This window comes from Rhinolophus ferrumequinum, chromosome 10, assembly GCF_004115265.2.
Source record: "Rhinolophus ferrumequinum isolate MPI-CBG mRhiFer1 chromosome 10, mRhiFer1_v1.p, whole genome shotgun sequence".
In the NCBI taxonomy this organism is placed as follows: Eukaryota; Metazoa; Chordata; class Mammalia; order Chiroptera; family Rhinolophidae; genus Rhinolophus; species Rhinolophus ferrumequinum.
In genome coordinates this window covers 25718738-25736010 of record NC_046293.1, presented here as the reverse complement: position 1 = coordinate 25736010, position 17273 = coordinate 25718738, and the positions used below count along the sequence as shown (strand labels likewise).

Here is a 17273-nt window from a genome sequence, read left to right as displayed (position 1 = left end):
CCCTACCTTCTCCTGTTGATCAGTCATTTGCTCATTCCAAGACAGTGACTCATCCAACAAGAGGTATTGTGACACCTGGTGGAACTATTTGTTCTTTAGAGACCAAGTTCTCTAAAGCCATAGAACTCAGAGTTACTGGGACTCATTTCCCAAGTTGGTCAATAGAAATGATGGTAAGCAGGGTCGGGTCACCCCTGCTTCTGCACTTTGTTTACACACTCATGTTTTCTATGTACTTAGGACACAGAACCATATAAAGATTATTGATTTAAAGCATACACTGCATCTTGGAAGATGACATCATGTTGTCATAAATATTAACTCTGAGCTGGCTCTCCAGCTGTGCTTTCAACGAGCCCTTAGTCCTTTCCATTGCTCCATCTGACCTTCAGCTTTATGTTGCTTTAGTTTATGACATGACCAGTGGATTGCATGGTTCACTCTCTTACCTCTATGCTAGAAAGTATATCCCTTGGTCAGACATGATGTTTTGTAAGTTTTCATTCCAGTTGATCAAATATTCTCTAAGCAAATGGATATCAGTTCTGGCCAAGGCCCTGTGGGCAGGACAAGCAATTCCATTTTTTTTCTCTTTTCCACCCCCCAAATGTAAATCAATTTATATTACTAGATAAACCCCAATTGGTCATGATGTATTACCCTTTATATATTCCTAGATTCAGGTTTCTCTGGTAAATACCATAAGGTTGGTATTTACATTGTTTATGTCTGGAAAAACAAGAAAAATTACCTTCAGTTTTCAGTGTTCTCACCCAAAACACTGAATTTATGCTCAATAGTATCTGGACTGTATCTAAATGACATAGAATGATTTCAGATATAACTTTAGGTTTCTTTCACTCAGCAAATGAGGAAAAAGAAGGAAGTTTGAAAATATAAATTGTTAAGAGAGAGGCAGGAATTTAGTCTCACAGCATCTTTATTCCATTTATGTAGCCCACAAGATGTATGTTCCCCAAAGTTGCCTTTACTTGCAGGATAATAGGTAAGGAAAAATAATTTCTCTAACTACATTCTTCCATCTGGTACTTCATTCATTAGTATACTCTCAGTCCTCACTGGATTAGCTAACTTCTCACATATATACTTTTTTTGCTTAGTGCAGTAATCGCTATAAATATATATTGCATTTCTTATATTTCTGCAATATATTCTATCACTTGGGTCATTTGTATTTCTTGTAAACCTGAAAGAGAAAATAAAGAATTACACTTGGCAAGTCAAACATTTGAAACATATTCACATGCACAAAAGTTACTTTTCCAATATATCGTTGCTTCTAGGGACTGCGTTGTCTAGAATAAATTTTAATTATTATTGAGAATATCAAGAGTGTCCAGGTTACTCAATTTTATTGACAAATACACAATGTCAGACACTGCCTTATTTTTCTCTGCTTCCTCTATAATATTCTCTTTTTCTCATCTGTCAATATTTGCTGGTCTTTACTTTCAGACATAGCCCCTCCCTTCCCTAATACCTAATATAATGTAGAATAGTGCAATTCCATTAGATTATCTAATCTAATTGGCTCAGTAGTAAATCTTTGACACTGTTCTCAAATGTTTTTCATAATCACCAAAACCAGGAATTAACCTAAAGTATGATACCTTAAAATAGACAATCATCTTTAAGTGACATATCCCTCTAGCCATTTTTCAGAGATTTTTCTCTGAAGTTCTGAGTAATTACCAGCCCCTAATACAAGATTACTGATCAGGGATTACATATTAAGACAAACTTGTAATTTAAAAATATTATTTTTGGATAATAACGTAGTGTCAATACTTAGGTCAATTAATAATGATCATCAATCAATCAATAAGTTAATCAATTCAATTTTTAAAAGTGAAAATTCCTGTTTGAGGTGACATAATACAGATGTAATTGATCATAGCCCCTTAACAGAAACAAGCCCTAAAACAACATTGAGAACAAAAAAACAAAAGGGAATGTATACATACAAATATGTTTACATACATTATTATGTAATATGCATATATAATTTTTATTTCAGTATTATCTCTTGATAATTTAAAATATCTACTGTGTTTCCATCGCATTATAGATTATCTTCCCATTAGCAATAATTACAAATAAACACAAGGAAATTCTACGTTTTCAAAACAAGACTCCATCTATACTCTCCCCTGATACACCCACTACTTTTACCTCTAGTCCTTTATTCCAAATGAGATCTTTAAAATATATATCCTTTTCTCCTCCATTAGTACATGTCTTATCCCTTATTCTGTCCTATCATTGCAAACTGCCAGGTAGAGCTGCCTTGTCTTTCTGATGCATATTCCTACACCTACTATTTCTATCTGAAGGAAAAAGCAACAAGAACAAAACAAAACAAAACCAATCAAAGGTTCTATTTGCTGTCTGGCCCTGTGTGGTGAATATGCAGGAATTTCAGGGTTCAGATTCAGTGTGGCAGCATCCTAACACAGTTGCCCTGAGTTCACTCTTGCTTGATGTGTCCTCAACCAACATATACGTATAAACTCATCTGTGCAACAGAATGCAACAGGTTGAGGCTCTGGTTTCTTTCTTTAGTCTAAACCTGTCTCTTCCCAAATTGAAAGGATTATAAAATACAAATGAAATTTTAGCATTATTTTTTGTCTGTTTTTTCCCCATTACAAGCAGAACAAATACAACATATGAATCCATTTATAATGGTATCTTTATAACCACATTTTTAAATATATGACACAACAAAATGTTTTATACATACCATGTATACAATATACCATGCCTAAGTTCATTTTATTCTCTTTACCAGAAATGTTCTAGTCTATCTCTATATCTTCCATTAAAAAAATGGACATTTCAAATATCAGTTATAGCACAAATTTCAAAGCTGAAATTTATTTTTGGTTATTTTTACTGAAGCATTATAACATTCTGTTCTTTTTATCTGTAGATTTTTTTAAATTAGTCTGGTCATACAATTAATGGTTAAGTAGCTAAGGGCAGAATCAGTCTTCCATTCATCTTTGAATCCCAACATTACATCTTTTAGTTACATGCTAGAACGCGGTACACTTTGTTGGCTTCTATAGTTCTCTTAGATAAAAGCACGATTCACAGAAATTCTTCCTTATTTGGCTACTGTAAGTTTGTTAGTGACTTGTCAAGATAATGAGAAGACATTTCTGGCATCTTCTTACATTATTAGATATATTAAAGCTGCCCTATGGAAAAGAATTCTTTAAGGAAGCCAGTTTGGATTGTAACCTATAATGCTCCTGAGGAAAATGCCTTTACTCAAACCTACTATATAAATTCAGTAAGACTAAAGACTTACCTGTCAGAGGACATAATTATCTCCTCCAAGGTCTGATAATCTAGGGAATATTTTCTGGGAGATAATCCCAGCCAGTAATCATGTAACTTCTGGAATTTTATAAATTCCTACAGGAAATAGAGATGATTTGTTAAAATAATTATCTCCCAGTTTTGTATATTACCTCACAACATAATTTCTTACAAATTACTGTCTTAAGGTAACATTTTTGCATTATACTACTACTTTTCAATGTTATTAAAGAAAATTGACACAAAGCAATTTTTACTATAATATTGCCTCCAACATTTATACACCAGCTACTGTCTCACATGGAGTAGGATCTACCAATCGGTGCATAACGTTAACGTAGGGCCAGTGAAGTTCACAAACTTCAGGATTCAAATATTGAGCGACAAATTTTTAGTCTGTGGGCAAAGAGGTGATTAATCACTATGAACACATGTTACTGGAAACAGAAAGAATAGGAGAAAAATGTAGCAAAGAGAGTGGTTATAGAATTGAATTTAGAACCAGTCCAGATTTTTATAGCGAAAGTAATGGGCGTTTTTTCCTCATATTTCAGACTTTTTTTTCTCTTTTTTTTTAAGTAAATAACTATGAATGAATCATTTGAGAAAGATCAGATGAGGAAGAGCTATAGACTGATTTCCCCTTCTTCTATAAAGGAGAACAAAGATGCTTAGAGTAGGGAAGCTGAGACTCATGGCAAAATGAATTCTTCTGCTTAAAAAATAAATATGTGATTACTATCTGAGAGACCAGAAATGCTAAATAATAAGTAAAATATGGAGATGCTGTTTGGATGCTAGAAAAAAAAATCAATACATAAATAAATCTTCTAAAGAACTCACTTATTCTTAGATCCAGAAATTCAGTGCAATATATCTGCTTGGCACTTGCCTTTGCCACCCCATCTTAATTCTACTTTTCTATACATATTTTATCCAAACAATCTTATTCTAGTGCATGTTGGCTTTTTCACTTAAAAAAAAAAAAGCAAAACGGTAGAAACAAATAATCTCCTCCCATGTAGATTTTATGGAATTGGTAACAGTTAAGAATTATTTCCAGATCTTCTATTTTTAGATAAATGCTCAGAGACTGGGCTCTGAAAGTTGACCCTAAAGTTCCAGTTTGAAAATGCTTAAAGACCGACAAATTTTGAGTGTTCCATATCTACCCATCTGCCCAGACTCTGAGATTCCACAGATGCTAAGGTCCTAAGCTAAAGTTTTATATGCTCTACCTTGGCTGTACTACCCTGAGATACATGTACTAAAGTCTCAGTCACCTCATACCCTAACTAGAATAAACCAGAATCATGTGTAGATTAATAAGATCTTCCCCAACATGCCTCACTCCTCCCTAGTGGATGATGGGAAAAGTGAGTTCCTTGCTCACAAACAGAGATCCATAGGACCTTACCGCTACACTTTTGTCCTTAATCTTCAACAGGCTGGCATTGTTAGCAGAACACATCTTGTCACTGTTTGGCCATGTCTTAAAATCTTTTGATAGTAAATAGCAGCTGTTCCCATGCCACATCCATTCCTTTGGACAAGGATTACATTGGTGCTCTGGAAGAAGAGTGTAGTTTCATTTGGTGTGTGTTGATAATCTTCATTATTCTTATTGTTCACATTGTCCTCTGTGTTAAAGTAACCACCTTTACTTGTCTTTCTTCTTTTTACATCAAAGGTGAAGAAAATGAATCTTGTGTTCCAGGCCCCTATATACCACCACAATGTGCTCAAAACATAATTTGAGCAACACATTTCAAATAAAACACTTGGATGCCAGTATATTTTCCTACCTCAGGAGCCCTGAATAATGATTAATTAATTTCCTTCTCTCCCTTTGTCATTTTTTTGTATGACCACATGGTAAACAAACAAACAAACAAACAAACAAACAAATAAACAAATAAACAAAAAAAACCCCCAGCTAATCACAAGCAACATTGTGTGATGAGAATCAACCCCACAAACATACAACAATCCTGACTTCTCCACCTAGAGCATTTTGAGCTCTCTGACTTGTCGAATGTTTGGGAGAGTGTATTTAGTTTATTAAAGCAGAACATATTTTAATAGCTATAAAAATTGTTAGAGATATTAAAAGACCAATTCATCCAAATTCCAAGGGTAAGCCCTAACTTTATTTCTTTTCTCTTGACTCTTATTAAACATTTACTAAAATTTAGGAATGAGGTCACTTATAAAGAGGTGTTCTTTCCTCCCTATCTTCTATTGGCCTCAGTACCCAAAATAATCTAGTGAACGTCAGATTAGAGAAACCGGTGTATTACTTAATGTTTTATGTAGTAAGGGTCACCTTGTGTAATTTGAGGGCCTAAGTTACTTTTCCTTTTTCTGGTTTTCTTCTAACTACATAGAAATATCAAGTCCTCTGTCAACCACATTTAATTCCTTTCCCCAAATAATCACTTCTGAGGGAAAGACTGACTCTCAAGTGACTTACAGGTTTAGTTGATTGTCTAATAAATAACTCAGAGAGAAATATACGAATAGTATTACCTGGTTTTTTTCTAGATAGCTCATAACATAATTTGGTGGCTATTATTTGCAGTGTGATAGAGAGTTTCATGATATTCTTGGAATTATTCATATTATGCATCAGTTGTAGAGAAACATTCTTCTGAAGTTCTTCTTTGAAATATTGTAGTTTTTTCAACTTTTCCATTTCTGTCTTCGAAGTTATGTAAACTCCAGATCAAAAAGGAAATGATAAAGAAAATGTAATCCCTCAATACAACCATTACCTCCTTTTTACTGAAATTGTATTAAGAGTATTCAAGGCCTAGGGAAATAGTCATTTTACAGGAGTGAGGGAAAGTAGCTAAGTATCATGTCGTAAGGACTTAGTTACAAGTCAACTTTATGTTTACATGTCATCTATAATCATCCCAAAGCCTCAATTCAGAGTAAACTTTCTTATAAAACTCATGCAATTCTAGGTGTTTTCCATTTCAATCGAAACATGAGGAATACATACACATGCTTCCTAAGACTCCCAGTCCAATTAGTAGCAGAAGGCACAGGAGAGCCAGAGCCAAGGCTCTTTGACGCCATACATGGAAAATAGCAGGAGGTGCTGTGGAAAGCAAAATTAGCAAAGAGGCCTGGAAATGGTATACATCTTAATCTAAATCATTCACTCATTCATTCATTTTGCCTGTTTTTTTTTTTTCCTTTCCTAAAATATCTCCAGTAAAGAAATATGCTTTGCTGGAAACTCAAGGACATTTTAAAATACCTTTTTAAATAACATGTCAAGAATAAGTCAAAAAACATTTTGTTAGTTGTTTTGCATGCAAACTGTTTCCCAAGGAGAGGCTATTATTTTGTAGGTTGATTCAATAAACAAAGAGGCAAAACTGAATTTTAAAAAAGAGAAGTGAGTAAACCAATCAATCTGGATACAACATATCTTTTCTGTAAAAATTGGGGAAACTGAGTACATGGCAGTTAACAGAGAGATCAATCTGAGTATTCGTTCCTCGATTGGACAATTGTGGGTGTCAAAGAAAATCATTTTAGTTATTTATGTTTTCTTTAGAAAATCATAGCTGTGGAACATAAATGATAGCCTGTATCCTTGTAATGTCCCTGTGTGTCCTTCCATCAGCCAGATCTTAGGCCAAATCTATATTATTTTCTTCTTAGAATTTTTCATGTTTTTTAGCAACAAACTTTTGCTGAATGCTTTCTTTTTAGTGACAGTAAAGCCCAAAACAGACAATTTTTCTATTAAAAAACAAACAGAAATTATGAACTTTATATTATAAATTAATTATTATACTTAAATAAGTAAAATCAGAAATGAAAAAGTGATATTACAATTGATACCACAGAAATATAAGGATCATAAGACTACTATGAATTATATGCAAACAAATTGGGCAATGTAGTAAAATGGATAAATTCCTAGAAACATACAACCTGCCAAGGCTTAATCATAATTAAATAATAAATGTGAACAGACTGATTATTAGTAAGAGAATGAATCAGTAATCAAAAACCTCCTAATAAACAAAGGTCCAGGACTAGACAAGTTCACTGGTAAATTCTATCAAACAATCAAAGAATTAATGCCAATCCTCAAACTCTTCCAAAAAATAAGAGAAGGGAACACTTCCAAATTCACTTTAGGAAGACAGTATTACTCTGATACCAAAACCAGACTGTATGATACTAGAAAAGAAAGATACAGGTCAATATTCCTCATGAACAGACACACACACACACACACACACAAATCCTCAACAAAATATTAGCAAACCAAATTCAACAATCCATTAAGAGGATCATACACCACAATCAAGTGGGATTTATTCCAGGAATGCTAGGATGGTTCAACTTCCACATATCAGTCAATATAATACACCACATCAACAAAATAAAGGATAAAAATCATATGATCATCTCAATAAATGCATGAAAACATATTACAAAATTTAACATTGATTTATGATAAAACTCAATGTAATGGGTATAGAGGGAATTTACCTCAACATAATATAGGCTATATATGACAAGCAAGTCTATAACATCATACTCAATGGTGAAAAGCTGAAAGCTTTTCCTCTAAAATCAGGAACAAGACAAGGATGCCTACTCTTGCCGAGTTTATTCAACATAGTATTGGAAATCCTAGCCAGAGCAATTAGACAAGATAAAGAAATAAGAGACATCCAAATCTGAAAGAAATAAATAAAACTCTCACCATCTGCAGATGATATGATATTATGCATAGAAAACCCTAAAGACTTGGGGAGACTGGGTGGCTCAATTGGTTAGAGTGCGGGCTCTGAACGACAGGGTTGCCAGTTTGATTCCCACCTGGGCCAGTGAGCTGCACCCTCCACAACTAGACTGAAGACAATGAGCTGCCACTGAGCTTCCGGAGGGATGGCTGGATGGCTCAGTTGGTTAGAGAACAGGCTCTCAACAGCAAGGTTGCTGGCTCAATTCCCACATGGGATGGTGGATTGAGCCCCCTGCAATTAAAGACTGAAAACAGTGACTGGACTTGATGCTGATCTGTGCCTTCCACTAGATTGAAGGACAACCACTTGGAGCTGATGGGCCCCTGAGAAACACACTGTCCTCTAACATTCCCCAATAAAATTTATATATAAAAAAGAAAACCATAAAAAAAGGAGAAATACAAACAAGGAAATTAAGATAGAAAATACTGCAAAACCCTTAAATGTCACCTCTTAAAAAAAATTGTATTAAAGGAAAAGCTCACAGAATGGAGCTGTTTTTCCTTTTCAAGATGTACAATGCTGATGATAAATAAATCCAAGATGTAACAACAAATATTCTGTTCATAATAAAGCTAGCATTTCAAAGAATATTATATTTTGGGAGGGGGAAATCACTTAAATAATACATGAGAATTCTTCTATTACTCCCATCATAATTTCACTGTTTCTATCAACTTTCTATGTTCTCCATAACTACTGTTTATGTTGTTTTTAACTTAAACATAATGAATTCAAGTATGGATGTGCTGGGGCAGATTTCATCCAAAAGGCCAGGAGCCAGTAGATAGGAGCTATGTATAATAGGAGGAATATAGGATTACGAATAAGATGGAGATTAGAGAATACTTTACTGAAGTATAAGCTGTATGTCAATACAGGTAATCATTTACATCCTTATTTAAATTTGAACAGAAAAATACAAAGCTTCCACATACAGTGTGATTTTGAATGTTATGTCTTTCAATATTTCTTTATTTCTTTTCTTCCTTTAATCCCTGACGTGTTTTTTTTTTGTTGTTGTTCTTTTGTTTGTTTGTTTGTTTGTTGCTTTTTTAAGACTGGGGCAGGGGAACAAGACTTTGTTGGGGAACAGTGTGTTTTTCCCAGGACCCATCAGTACCAAGTCAAATTGTTGTCCTTTCAATCTTAGTTGTGGAGGGTGCAGCTCAGTTTCAAGTCCAGTCGCCACTGTTCAATCTTAGTTGCAGGGGACACAGCCCACCATCCCTTGCTGGAGTCGAACTGGCAACCTTGTGGTTGACAGCATGCACTCCAACTAACTGAGTCATCCGATCACCCAATCACCCAGGAGCTCAGTAGCAGCTAAGTGACAGCCTAGCAGGAGCTCATTGTCTTCATTCTAGTTAAGGAGAGCTCAGCTCACCGGCCCCCTGATGTGTTGTTTATTCAACTTAACCTCTTCTATTTTTCAGTAAGTCAGGGAAAGATCTCCAAAAGAAGTAGGAGAAATATTAGGGTAATATATGCTTGATTTGGTAGAAAATGAAATGTAATCCACTAAAGATAGACATCTCTGTCTGTCTCTTTGTGTCCCTGTCTCTTTCTCTCTCTTTTACATACACAGACACACACATACACACACACACACACACACACACACACACACACACACACACACCACCATTTTCTTATAAAAAAAAGAACTTACAAAACCATGACTTTCCCGGACAGCATTTGGTCCTTGTTCCATGGTTTCCTTTCATGGAGATAAAAAAAGAATTTTCACAATCTAGTCATGTGAAAATACTATCCTATCTTAATTATCTTGAGTGTGATGTTAAAAACTAGAAAATTTACAAAAGACTGAGTGTTCAAGACACTGATCAGTGCCTTTAAAAAACAAACAAACAAAAACCTTTATAATCATTTTATATGGACATTATTGGTAGCTTTGGTAAAAATGAGAAGCTTAATCGAAAATTCAAATTGAAGGATCATTGTCAATTCACTAATATCTAAGTTGCAGGCTTCTACCCTTACACTCTACCACCTTCTATACTTCATCTCTACCATCTTACAAAACATCCATAGCTCAAAATCTTACCTTTTGTGCCAACTTGGTCAAACTCCTGGATATTTTCTATTTTACTGGCATCTTGGAATTTTAGATCCGCATAAATAACTTCTTCAGACATTGATGGCTATGAAAAGAAAGCTTGACAAACTAAAAAAAAAAAAAAAGATGAGGGTAAATTAACAGAGTTGAATGTTAAACAGGAGTTGTGATTTGAGCTTCTGTTTATAAACTGAAGCTTAAACTTACAAGTTTAACTTCTTTTTTCATATCCACTGTACAAACCACCCACAGGTCTGCAGATGAGCTGTATCTGTACTATGTATGGCTTCAGACAAAAACAGGAAGCTATTAGAAGAAGGAACTTTCTTCCTCTTCTCACTTTCTACCAATTACAGAGTATTTATTTAAATTGTGTTTGGACATTGTTAGTGTTGTGCAAATCACTAGTGCAACATGATGCAGAAATAACCTAGAATTTATTGGAGAACTTTCAAGCAGAGAGATAAAAACTATACAATCCTCACTAACTACTCTACAGAAATGGCCTGCAATAGATGCTCTGCACATGTCATGGCAAGAGTTCTGATAGAGGGGTTTGCCTTAGCCAGGAGATTGCACATACACAGAGAGCTATCCCAGAAAAAGGGGGAGTACAAGTTCCACCTTGCCACCCTGTTATGTTGGTATAGGTTAGCCTAAGAGGAGCTAGAGAATGCCTACTACTTTCTCTAGTAACAAAAATAGATTAAGGAACCTGGGGCCCAGGAACTATGCTAGGAATTGTGCATACTGATGGCCAAGGTTGGTACCAAAGGCCCTGGAAATAGCTTTGCAGGAAAGCTAAGATCAGCCTTGTTGTCTTTCTGAAGACTGGCTCAATCAATTTGAGTCAGTTTTCAGCTAAGCTACCTAACGAAGGAAGGAAATGAGTCTCCAGAGTTATGCAGGTTAAGTGTCTGTTAAATTTGATGTAGATTCTCAGGAAGCAGCAGTTTGCTCATTTCTTGATCAAGTATACAATGTGAAGGTGGTGGTTAGAGTACAATTATTTTTGAGTAAGTTCTTCTTAATTTTCACTAATAAATCTTACCTTGAAATTCTAATTGGTATTGCCACATATAAATACCATAAAATGGATAGGTGTTATTACTATTTTTTTTATTGAAAAGAATGTGTGAAGAGTTTTAAAAGTATTTAATGAAAAATTAACTGCTTTGTTATATGTTAGAGTAGACATAAAATTAAAATAAAGTAATAGGTTCCTTTTATAGGAGTTATAACAGATACAAAATAAGTAGAAATATACACAACCAAATGAAGAAAACTTGAAAAAAAGAAAAAATGAAAAATAGGGAAACATGCTTTTGGATTACAAGTATCAATATTGTAAAAAAGTAATTACATCTCCTAAATGTATTTAAACATTCAATGTCAACTTAAAATACTAGTATATTTTTTTTCCTGGTACTTGAAAAAAGCTAGTGAAATTCATTTGAAAATATAATTGTAAACATCTGCCAGCAATAAGTATAATCAAAACATATAATGATTACCTCCATCCTGAGCACTTTACTAAAGCTAGTTTCATCTTTACAGCTCTTTGAACTAGGTACCATTATTATCACTCTTATTCTACAGATGACGAAGTGAACAATAAAGATATTAATTCCTGATCTAACATTACACAGGTGATAAATGGCAGAGTTGAGACCTGATCCAAGCATATTTGTTGCCTAGTTCAAATATATATCCACAGACAATAATGCTTCTCAAGTGGGAACAGACTAGCCCTTCTACTCCTCCTAGGTGGATCATCTATTTGTACATAAAGAAAGAAAACATTAACATTTTTAGAAGAAAATATACATTTGTGGATCTATTTATTACTATCTTTGAGTGGGAAAGATCTTTTGAAACAAGACAAGAAAAGCCATTTGATAGATGGACACAATTTACAATATAAAAGTTAAATGTGTTTATATGACAAAATATAGAATAAAATGCCCATGGCAAGCTGAAAAAAAATTATATATACGTATATAATACATTCCATATATATCATAAAGGGCAAAGAGTTAATCTTATAAATTTACAGAGAGATTATACAAATCAATAGGAAAGAGACAAGTAATAATAAGAAAACTAACATTGATATGACAGGTTTGTATTTCTCCTTTTGGGCAGACTTATTTTATAATGACTTAAAATTTATTTTTAGCAGAACAAAGAGAGGTGGAAGAGGAGGGCTTTTACTTTTTATTATGTATCATAGAGTGCTCTTGTACATCTGGTTCCTCCTTCCCTCTCTCCTTCCTATCACCCTCTACTTGGTAAATCTCTATATTCTAAAGCACTTAAGAATACATTTAAAGGTAATAGACATATTAAAAAAAATCTAGTTAGCATCTTAGCTTCTGACATCGGGCCTGATCAAATATGTATAATGAAAAAATAAACGATGATTGAATTACAGTTTCTTTTTCTTTGGGGAGGGTGAGAGCTATGCATTAGTAAGGCAGAGCCTTACTCTGTGTTATTTTGGTCTTATGTTATACATTGTAGAAAGCTGTGTAGTCAGTTATCAGTATGGAATGAAGAGTGTGCAATGAATTGGCAGGGGCAACAAAGAAATTAAAAAGTCCTATTTCCAATGTGGTCATAATTGTGAAGATATTTGAATAACTAAAACTTCATACCAATTTTTTTTGGTTTAGAGCTGCCCAGATATTTAGATATATAGCTAAAACATGTATTTCTTCATGAATAAAAAGATCTGGGGTGATTTAATGAATTGTCCTCCACAGCCTCCTGTTAGTCTTGATTCTAGTAAAATACTGAGAGGTGATCTTTACATATAATTGCAAATGTTTTCCAGAATTCAACATAAATGATAACTAAAGTATCCACTGCCTGAATTATTTGTGTGGGTTATTATAATAGAAACAAGGCAAAGAAATAGAGATAGGAGCCTAGAAATGCACAGTGACAAAAATTCTGAGACATATAACTTCAGAGTTATTGAAGACTTGGGAGACCACAGTGACGATGATATATTCAAGTTCAAAAAGGAGATCCACAATCAGGATTCAAAGAGAAAAATAAGTATATACATTAAAAGGGGAGTTTGAAGAAAATAACATAAAAGGACAATTTTCAAGATGTGGATAGGCTCAAAAAAAAAATAAAATAGCAAAACATCCTTGTATTAACCGCTGTGGGAAGCCATAACTACTACTGAGCCTGAGAGGGCAAGGTTGGTAGCAATTGACTGAAGTAGCAAAACCTATAACTATAGAAATTGGCCACCCTGGAGATACAGTTGTAGGTAGAAAAACTGCACTCCCATATCCTACCAATGTAGGGAAATATTCCCCTAACTTTGGATTTTGCCTATTGTTCCTGTTAGCCCAAATTTACCTAGAACTTCAGGAAGAATGTCCAGTAAAATTATACAAAGGAGACAACTATTTAGGGTTTGGCAAAGGGGATGAGATGGTGGAGAGTAGATCTGGAATGACAAACAGAATATCCAACGAGGCTAATCTCTTCTTCTCTCTGAAATCATCCTATCAGCTCCCACAGCACGGTGGATTCATTTCAATTCAGTCACACTTCCAAAGAAACCTGTACTAGGGTTCTCCAGAGAAAGAGAACCAATAAATTTACACACACACACACACACACACACACACACACACACACAAACTAGGAATTGGCTCACATGGTATGGAGACCAAGAAGTCCCAGGATCTGCTACCTGCAAGTTGAAGAATGAGGAAAGCTGGCGGTGTAATTCAGTCTGAGTCCTAAGGCCTGAGAAACCAGTGGGGAGGAAGGAGTGGAGGTCGGGGGAGGCCAGTGGTGTAAATCTTTGCCTGAGTCTGAAAGCCTGAGAACAAAGAGCCCCAATGTCGAAGTGGATGTTGTAGGAAAAGATGTATACTTCTCCTCAGGCACAGAGAGAGCGAGAATTTGCCTTTCCTCTGCCTTTTTGTTCTATTCAGGATTTAACAGATTAGATGATGTCTGCCTTCCTTGGTGACAGAAACCTTCTTTACTCAGACTACTGATTCAAATGCTAATGTCTTCTGGAGACACACTCACAAATACACCAGAAATAACGTTTACCAAGATCTGGGCGTCCCTCAGCCCAGTCAACTTGACACATAAAATTCATTATCCCAGAACCTAAAATATTAATTACCACCAATGTGATTCATTTAAGGTAGCAAGGCTGGGTAGAGGGAAAGTGGAAAAAGTCAGTTACTAAAACTATGTGTGTAGTCTCTCCGCATAGAGCTGACCATGTGACCTAAACCAGAACCAGAGCCCTCTTTTCGTACCACGTATTTTATGTTCCCCTTATGTTCTTCCAGCACTTTTTTTTTTTTTACCATAATTGACCCACATGCCCATTCTCATAGGTCCTGAGTCCTTCTTAGTCCTGTTTATATAGCTTTTTTTTTTTTTTTTTTTTTTTTGTTTTTTTTTTTTTTTTTTTTTTTTTTTTTTTTTTTTTTTTTTTTTTTTTTTTTTTTTTTTTTTTTTTGGGCTTACTCTGCTTTTATTGACCTATATTTTGGGAATGGGATTAAAAAGAGATACCTCAGTTAATTCTTTGGGTTCCAGATAGTCTACTTGTCCCTTGTGCAAGCACAGTCCAAGTTGTCCTTATTTGAATCTATCTTTAAACAATACTACCTATTGTTTTAGGGATTTAAGGAACATACAATTGCCAATAGTGACCTATTTCAAGTGCCAGTTGAACAGAACCATGATTATGTTCCTTGTGGAAACATTACAATTGTTGGTTCTGGGACCTCCGAACACACCAAAACTTAGTGTGGCAAACAAGCAGCAAAAATTTACTACATGGGCTGTCACATATAATACACAGAACAACTACTCTTACGTTCACGTCATTTCCCAGACAATAACATTCTGGATATAGGGGGTTGACACCGTGTCTTCACAGCTGTTTGAAAACATATACAATAGGTTATAAGGGAATGCTCCAATAATCTAAAATACTGTCGCTCAGATTATACAGGAATTAAGTCTTAAAAAAGCATCCAAGTCATTCCTCTGCTCTACTAAGCTGGCCTAGTTGCTTTGGGGTGGTGGGCATGTAGTATAGTAAGTCCAGAGAATTATTGTTCATTGTCCCACTTCCCTTGCCTTCAAATAAATTTCTCCATCAGAAGGCATGTTGTAAGGAGTGCCATGTAGATTAATGAATTGCCCGGTAAATCTATGACTAATGGTGCTGTCAGATGCGCTGAAAGTAAGGAAGATAAATCAGTGTCTGGATCAGTGTCTCAATTATTTTTTAAAAGCTCAGTTTTGTCTTGTTTTTCAAATCTCTCTCTCTCTCTCTCTCTCTCTCTCTCTCTCTCTCTCTCTCTCTCTCACACACACAAATACACATACACACACAATCTCCCTCTAGCTAGGGTTTCACCAATCTAATCCAACCTGAATTCTTCTCTTTCATTTAACAAATGGGTCTCACCAAGTTCAACAAACATTATATTTTCACTATACCCATTGACTATTTCTTATATTATCTTAATTTACATGTAAATATTGTCCCAGAAAAACTACTTACTTGCTTTTACACAACAATGGAAGGCTGGATCATTTGTAAATTCATAATTTTTCTTAAACCCATCAGAGATCTGAGGTCACGGGGCATTCAGCTAAACCGAAAACTAAGGAAAGATGGGCAGATGCAAGGAGAGACAGGGCACGAAATCTAGCTTATCTGGGGTCGATGCTCAACTCATACACGCTGTTATAAAGAATTCAGCTAAAGTTTTCAAAAAGTTGCTAAAGGCAGAGTGTCAATGTGCATGAGAGCATGGAACCCCTGAGACCTGCAGACACAATGAGAAATCACACCCACTGAAAAGCACTTTACAGACTTCACCAGATGTTGAAAATTTGAGAACAGGTTGGGAGACTTTAATGTTTAGCTTATGTTGCAGGCCTGGCGGAGCCGAACAGCAGCTGTTGTACAAAAGACACAAAGTCCCACCGGAAATTTCTCCCCTACGGAACAAAAACCGAAAGCCACTGGGGGCAAAGCAGCAAACTCCCAATCAGGCCGCTGGTGAAGACTCATTACAGCTGGAAGTGAAATAGAAACTTCTCTATACTCCTGGGGAAAAGACAAGAAAACACTGTGATGGTACTTACACTGGCTTCTAGAAGTCCTCTGCTAATTCAGCTCTAGTTACTCTCAGTGGTTACTTGCTTGCTATTGCACCCTGTCTCAATTCTCCTCCCTTCAGGATTTTTCGTCTTCCAAATAAACGGTTTGCACTGGTTTCCTCAAGTCCTGTTTCCAAGCATCTCGTGTCATCCTTTATGCCTTCCCCTTTCTCCAGGTCTTTTCCACCCACCCTTGCAGGGCAGCAATCTATCTTTCCTTCTTTGCCTTAGTCCTTTCCTGTCCTCAGTCTACAGGCTGTATCATTGCCTGAGGGTTCACAGAGAGGTGTAAGCAGAGAATTGAAAATAACCCCAAACAAAGCCATGGAGCACTTAACAATTTAAAAGGTAAGAAAAACTGTTGTGATCTAAGTAGGCTTGTCAGGTAAAATACCCAGTTAATATTAAATTTCAAATTTAAAAAAATGGTTTATTTTTAGTATAAGTATGAATGTTCTTATATTTATTACATTTGCAATATTTTTGGTTGATCTGAAATTCAAATTTATTTGGAAATTCTGTATTTTAATTTGCTAAATCTGTCCACCCTACACATACATGAGTGGGTTGGCTAGAAAAATGAAGACAAATTTGTATAGGCAGCAAAAATTATTTTAATGAGAATGAAGTCTTATTCTGAACACCCAACCTTAAAGTATACTCTTCTTTTCCTTCCCCGTACACATCAGTCAACCTAACCATTATCCAATCCCGTGCTTTTTCATAGAATTTATTAAGAATTAAGGCCCAGTTAATATTTTCCAAATGACTGAAAGGCGTCAGAAAGTTTGCTGTGTTTATTTATGGAATGGCTGCCGACTATGTCAGGCTCTGGCCTCCCGAATCACAGAAAGCTAATTGAATGAAGCATGAGCATAGCTACTGAGATT

The 17273-nt window shown here is 35.3% G+C and overlaps 1 protein-coding gene across 5 annotated transcripts; it reads right to left on the bottom strand.

The window, feature by feature from the left end:
* Nucleotides 1-922: 922 nt before the first annotated feature.
* On the bottom strand, nt 923-16473 carry CLEC12A (C-type lectin domain family 12 member A). 5 transcript variants are annotated; one of them, XM_033118650.1, is made up of 8 exons: nt 16369-16473; nt 10198-10317; nt 9802-9849; nt 6356-6454; nt 5878-6066; nt 4766-4917; nt 3338-3444; nt 923-1207 (listed from the first exon to the last, which is right to left on the bottom strand). In XM_033118650.1, exons 2-8 carry the CDS (start codon nt 10286-10288, stop codon nt 1030-1032), a joined length of 864 nt encoding a protein of 287 aa, XP_032974541.1. In that variant the 5' UTR covers nt 10289-10317; nt 16369-16473; the 3' UTR covers nt 923-1029. The 5 variants fall into 5 exon arrangements, with proteins under 5 accessions (XP_032974541.1, XP_032974540.1, XP_032974539.1 ...); XM_033118649.1 differs by lacking the exon at nt 16369-16473 and adding an exon at nt 10417-10536; XM_033118648.1 differs by lacking the exon at nt 16369-16473 and adding an exon at nt 10440-10497.
* Nucleotides 16474-17273: the final 800 nt, after the last annotated feature.

Bases quoted from the DNA above. Each gene is read 5' to 3' on its own strand.
- CLEC12A (XM_033118650.1), bottom strand. From the start codon at position 10,288: ATGTCTGAAGAAGTTATTTATGCGGATCTAAAATTCCAAGATGCCAGT. The intron at 4,918-5,877 runs GTAATACTATTC...CTCTTCTTCCAG, and splicing joins GCTATCTAGAAAAAAACCAG to AGCACCAATGTAATCCTTGT. The intron at 3,445-4,765 runs GTAAGGTCCTAT...TATTTCCTGTAG, and splicing joins TTAAGGACAAAAGTGTAGCG to GAATTTATAAAATTCCAGAA.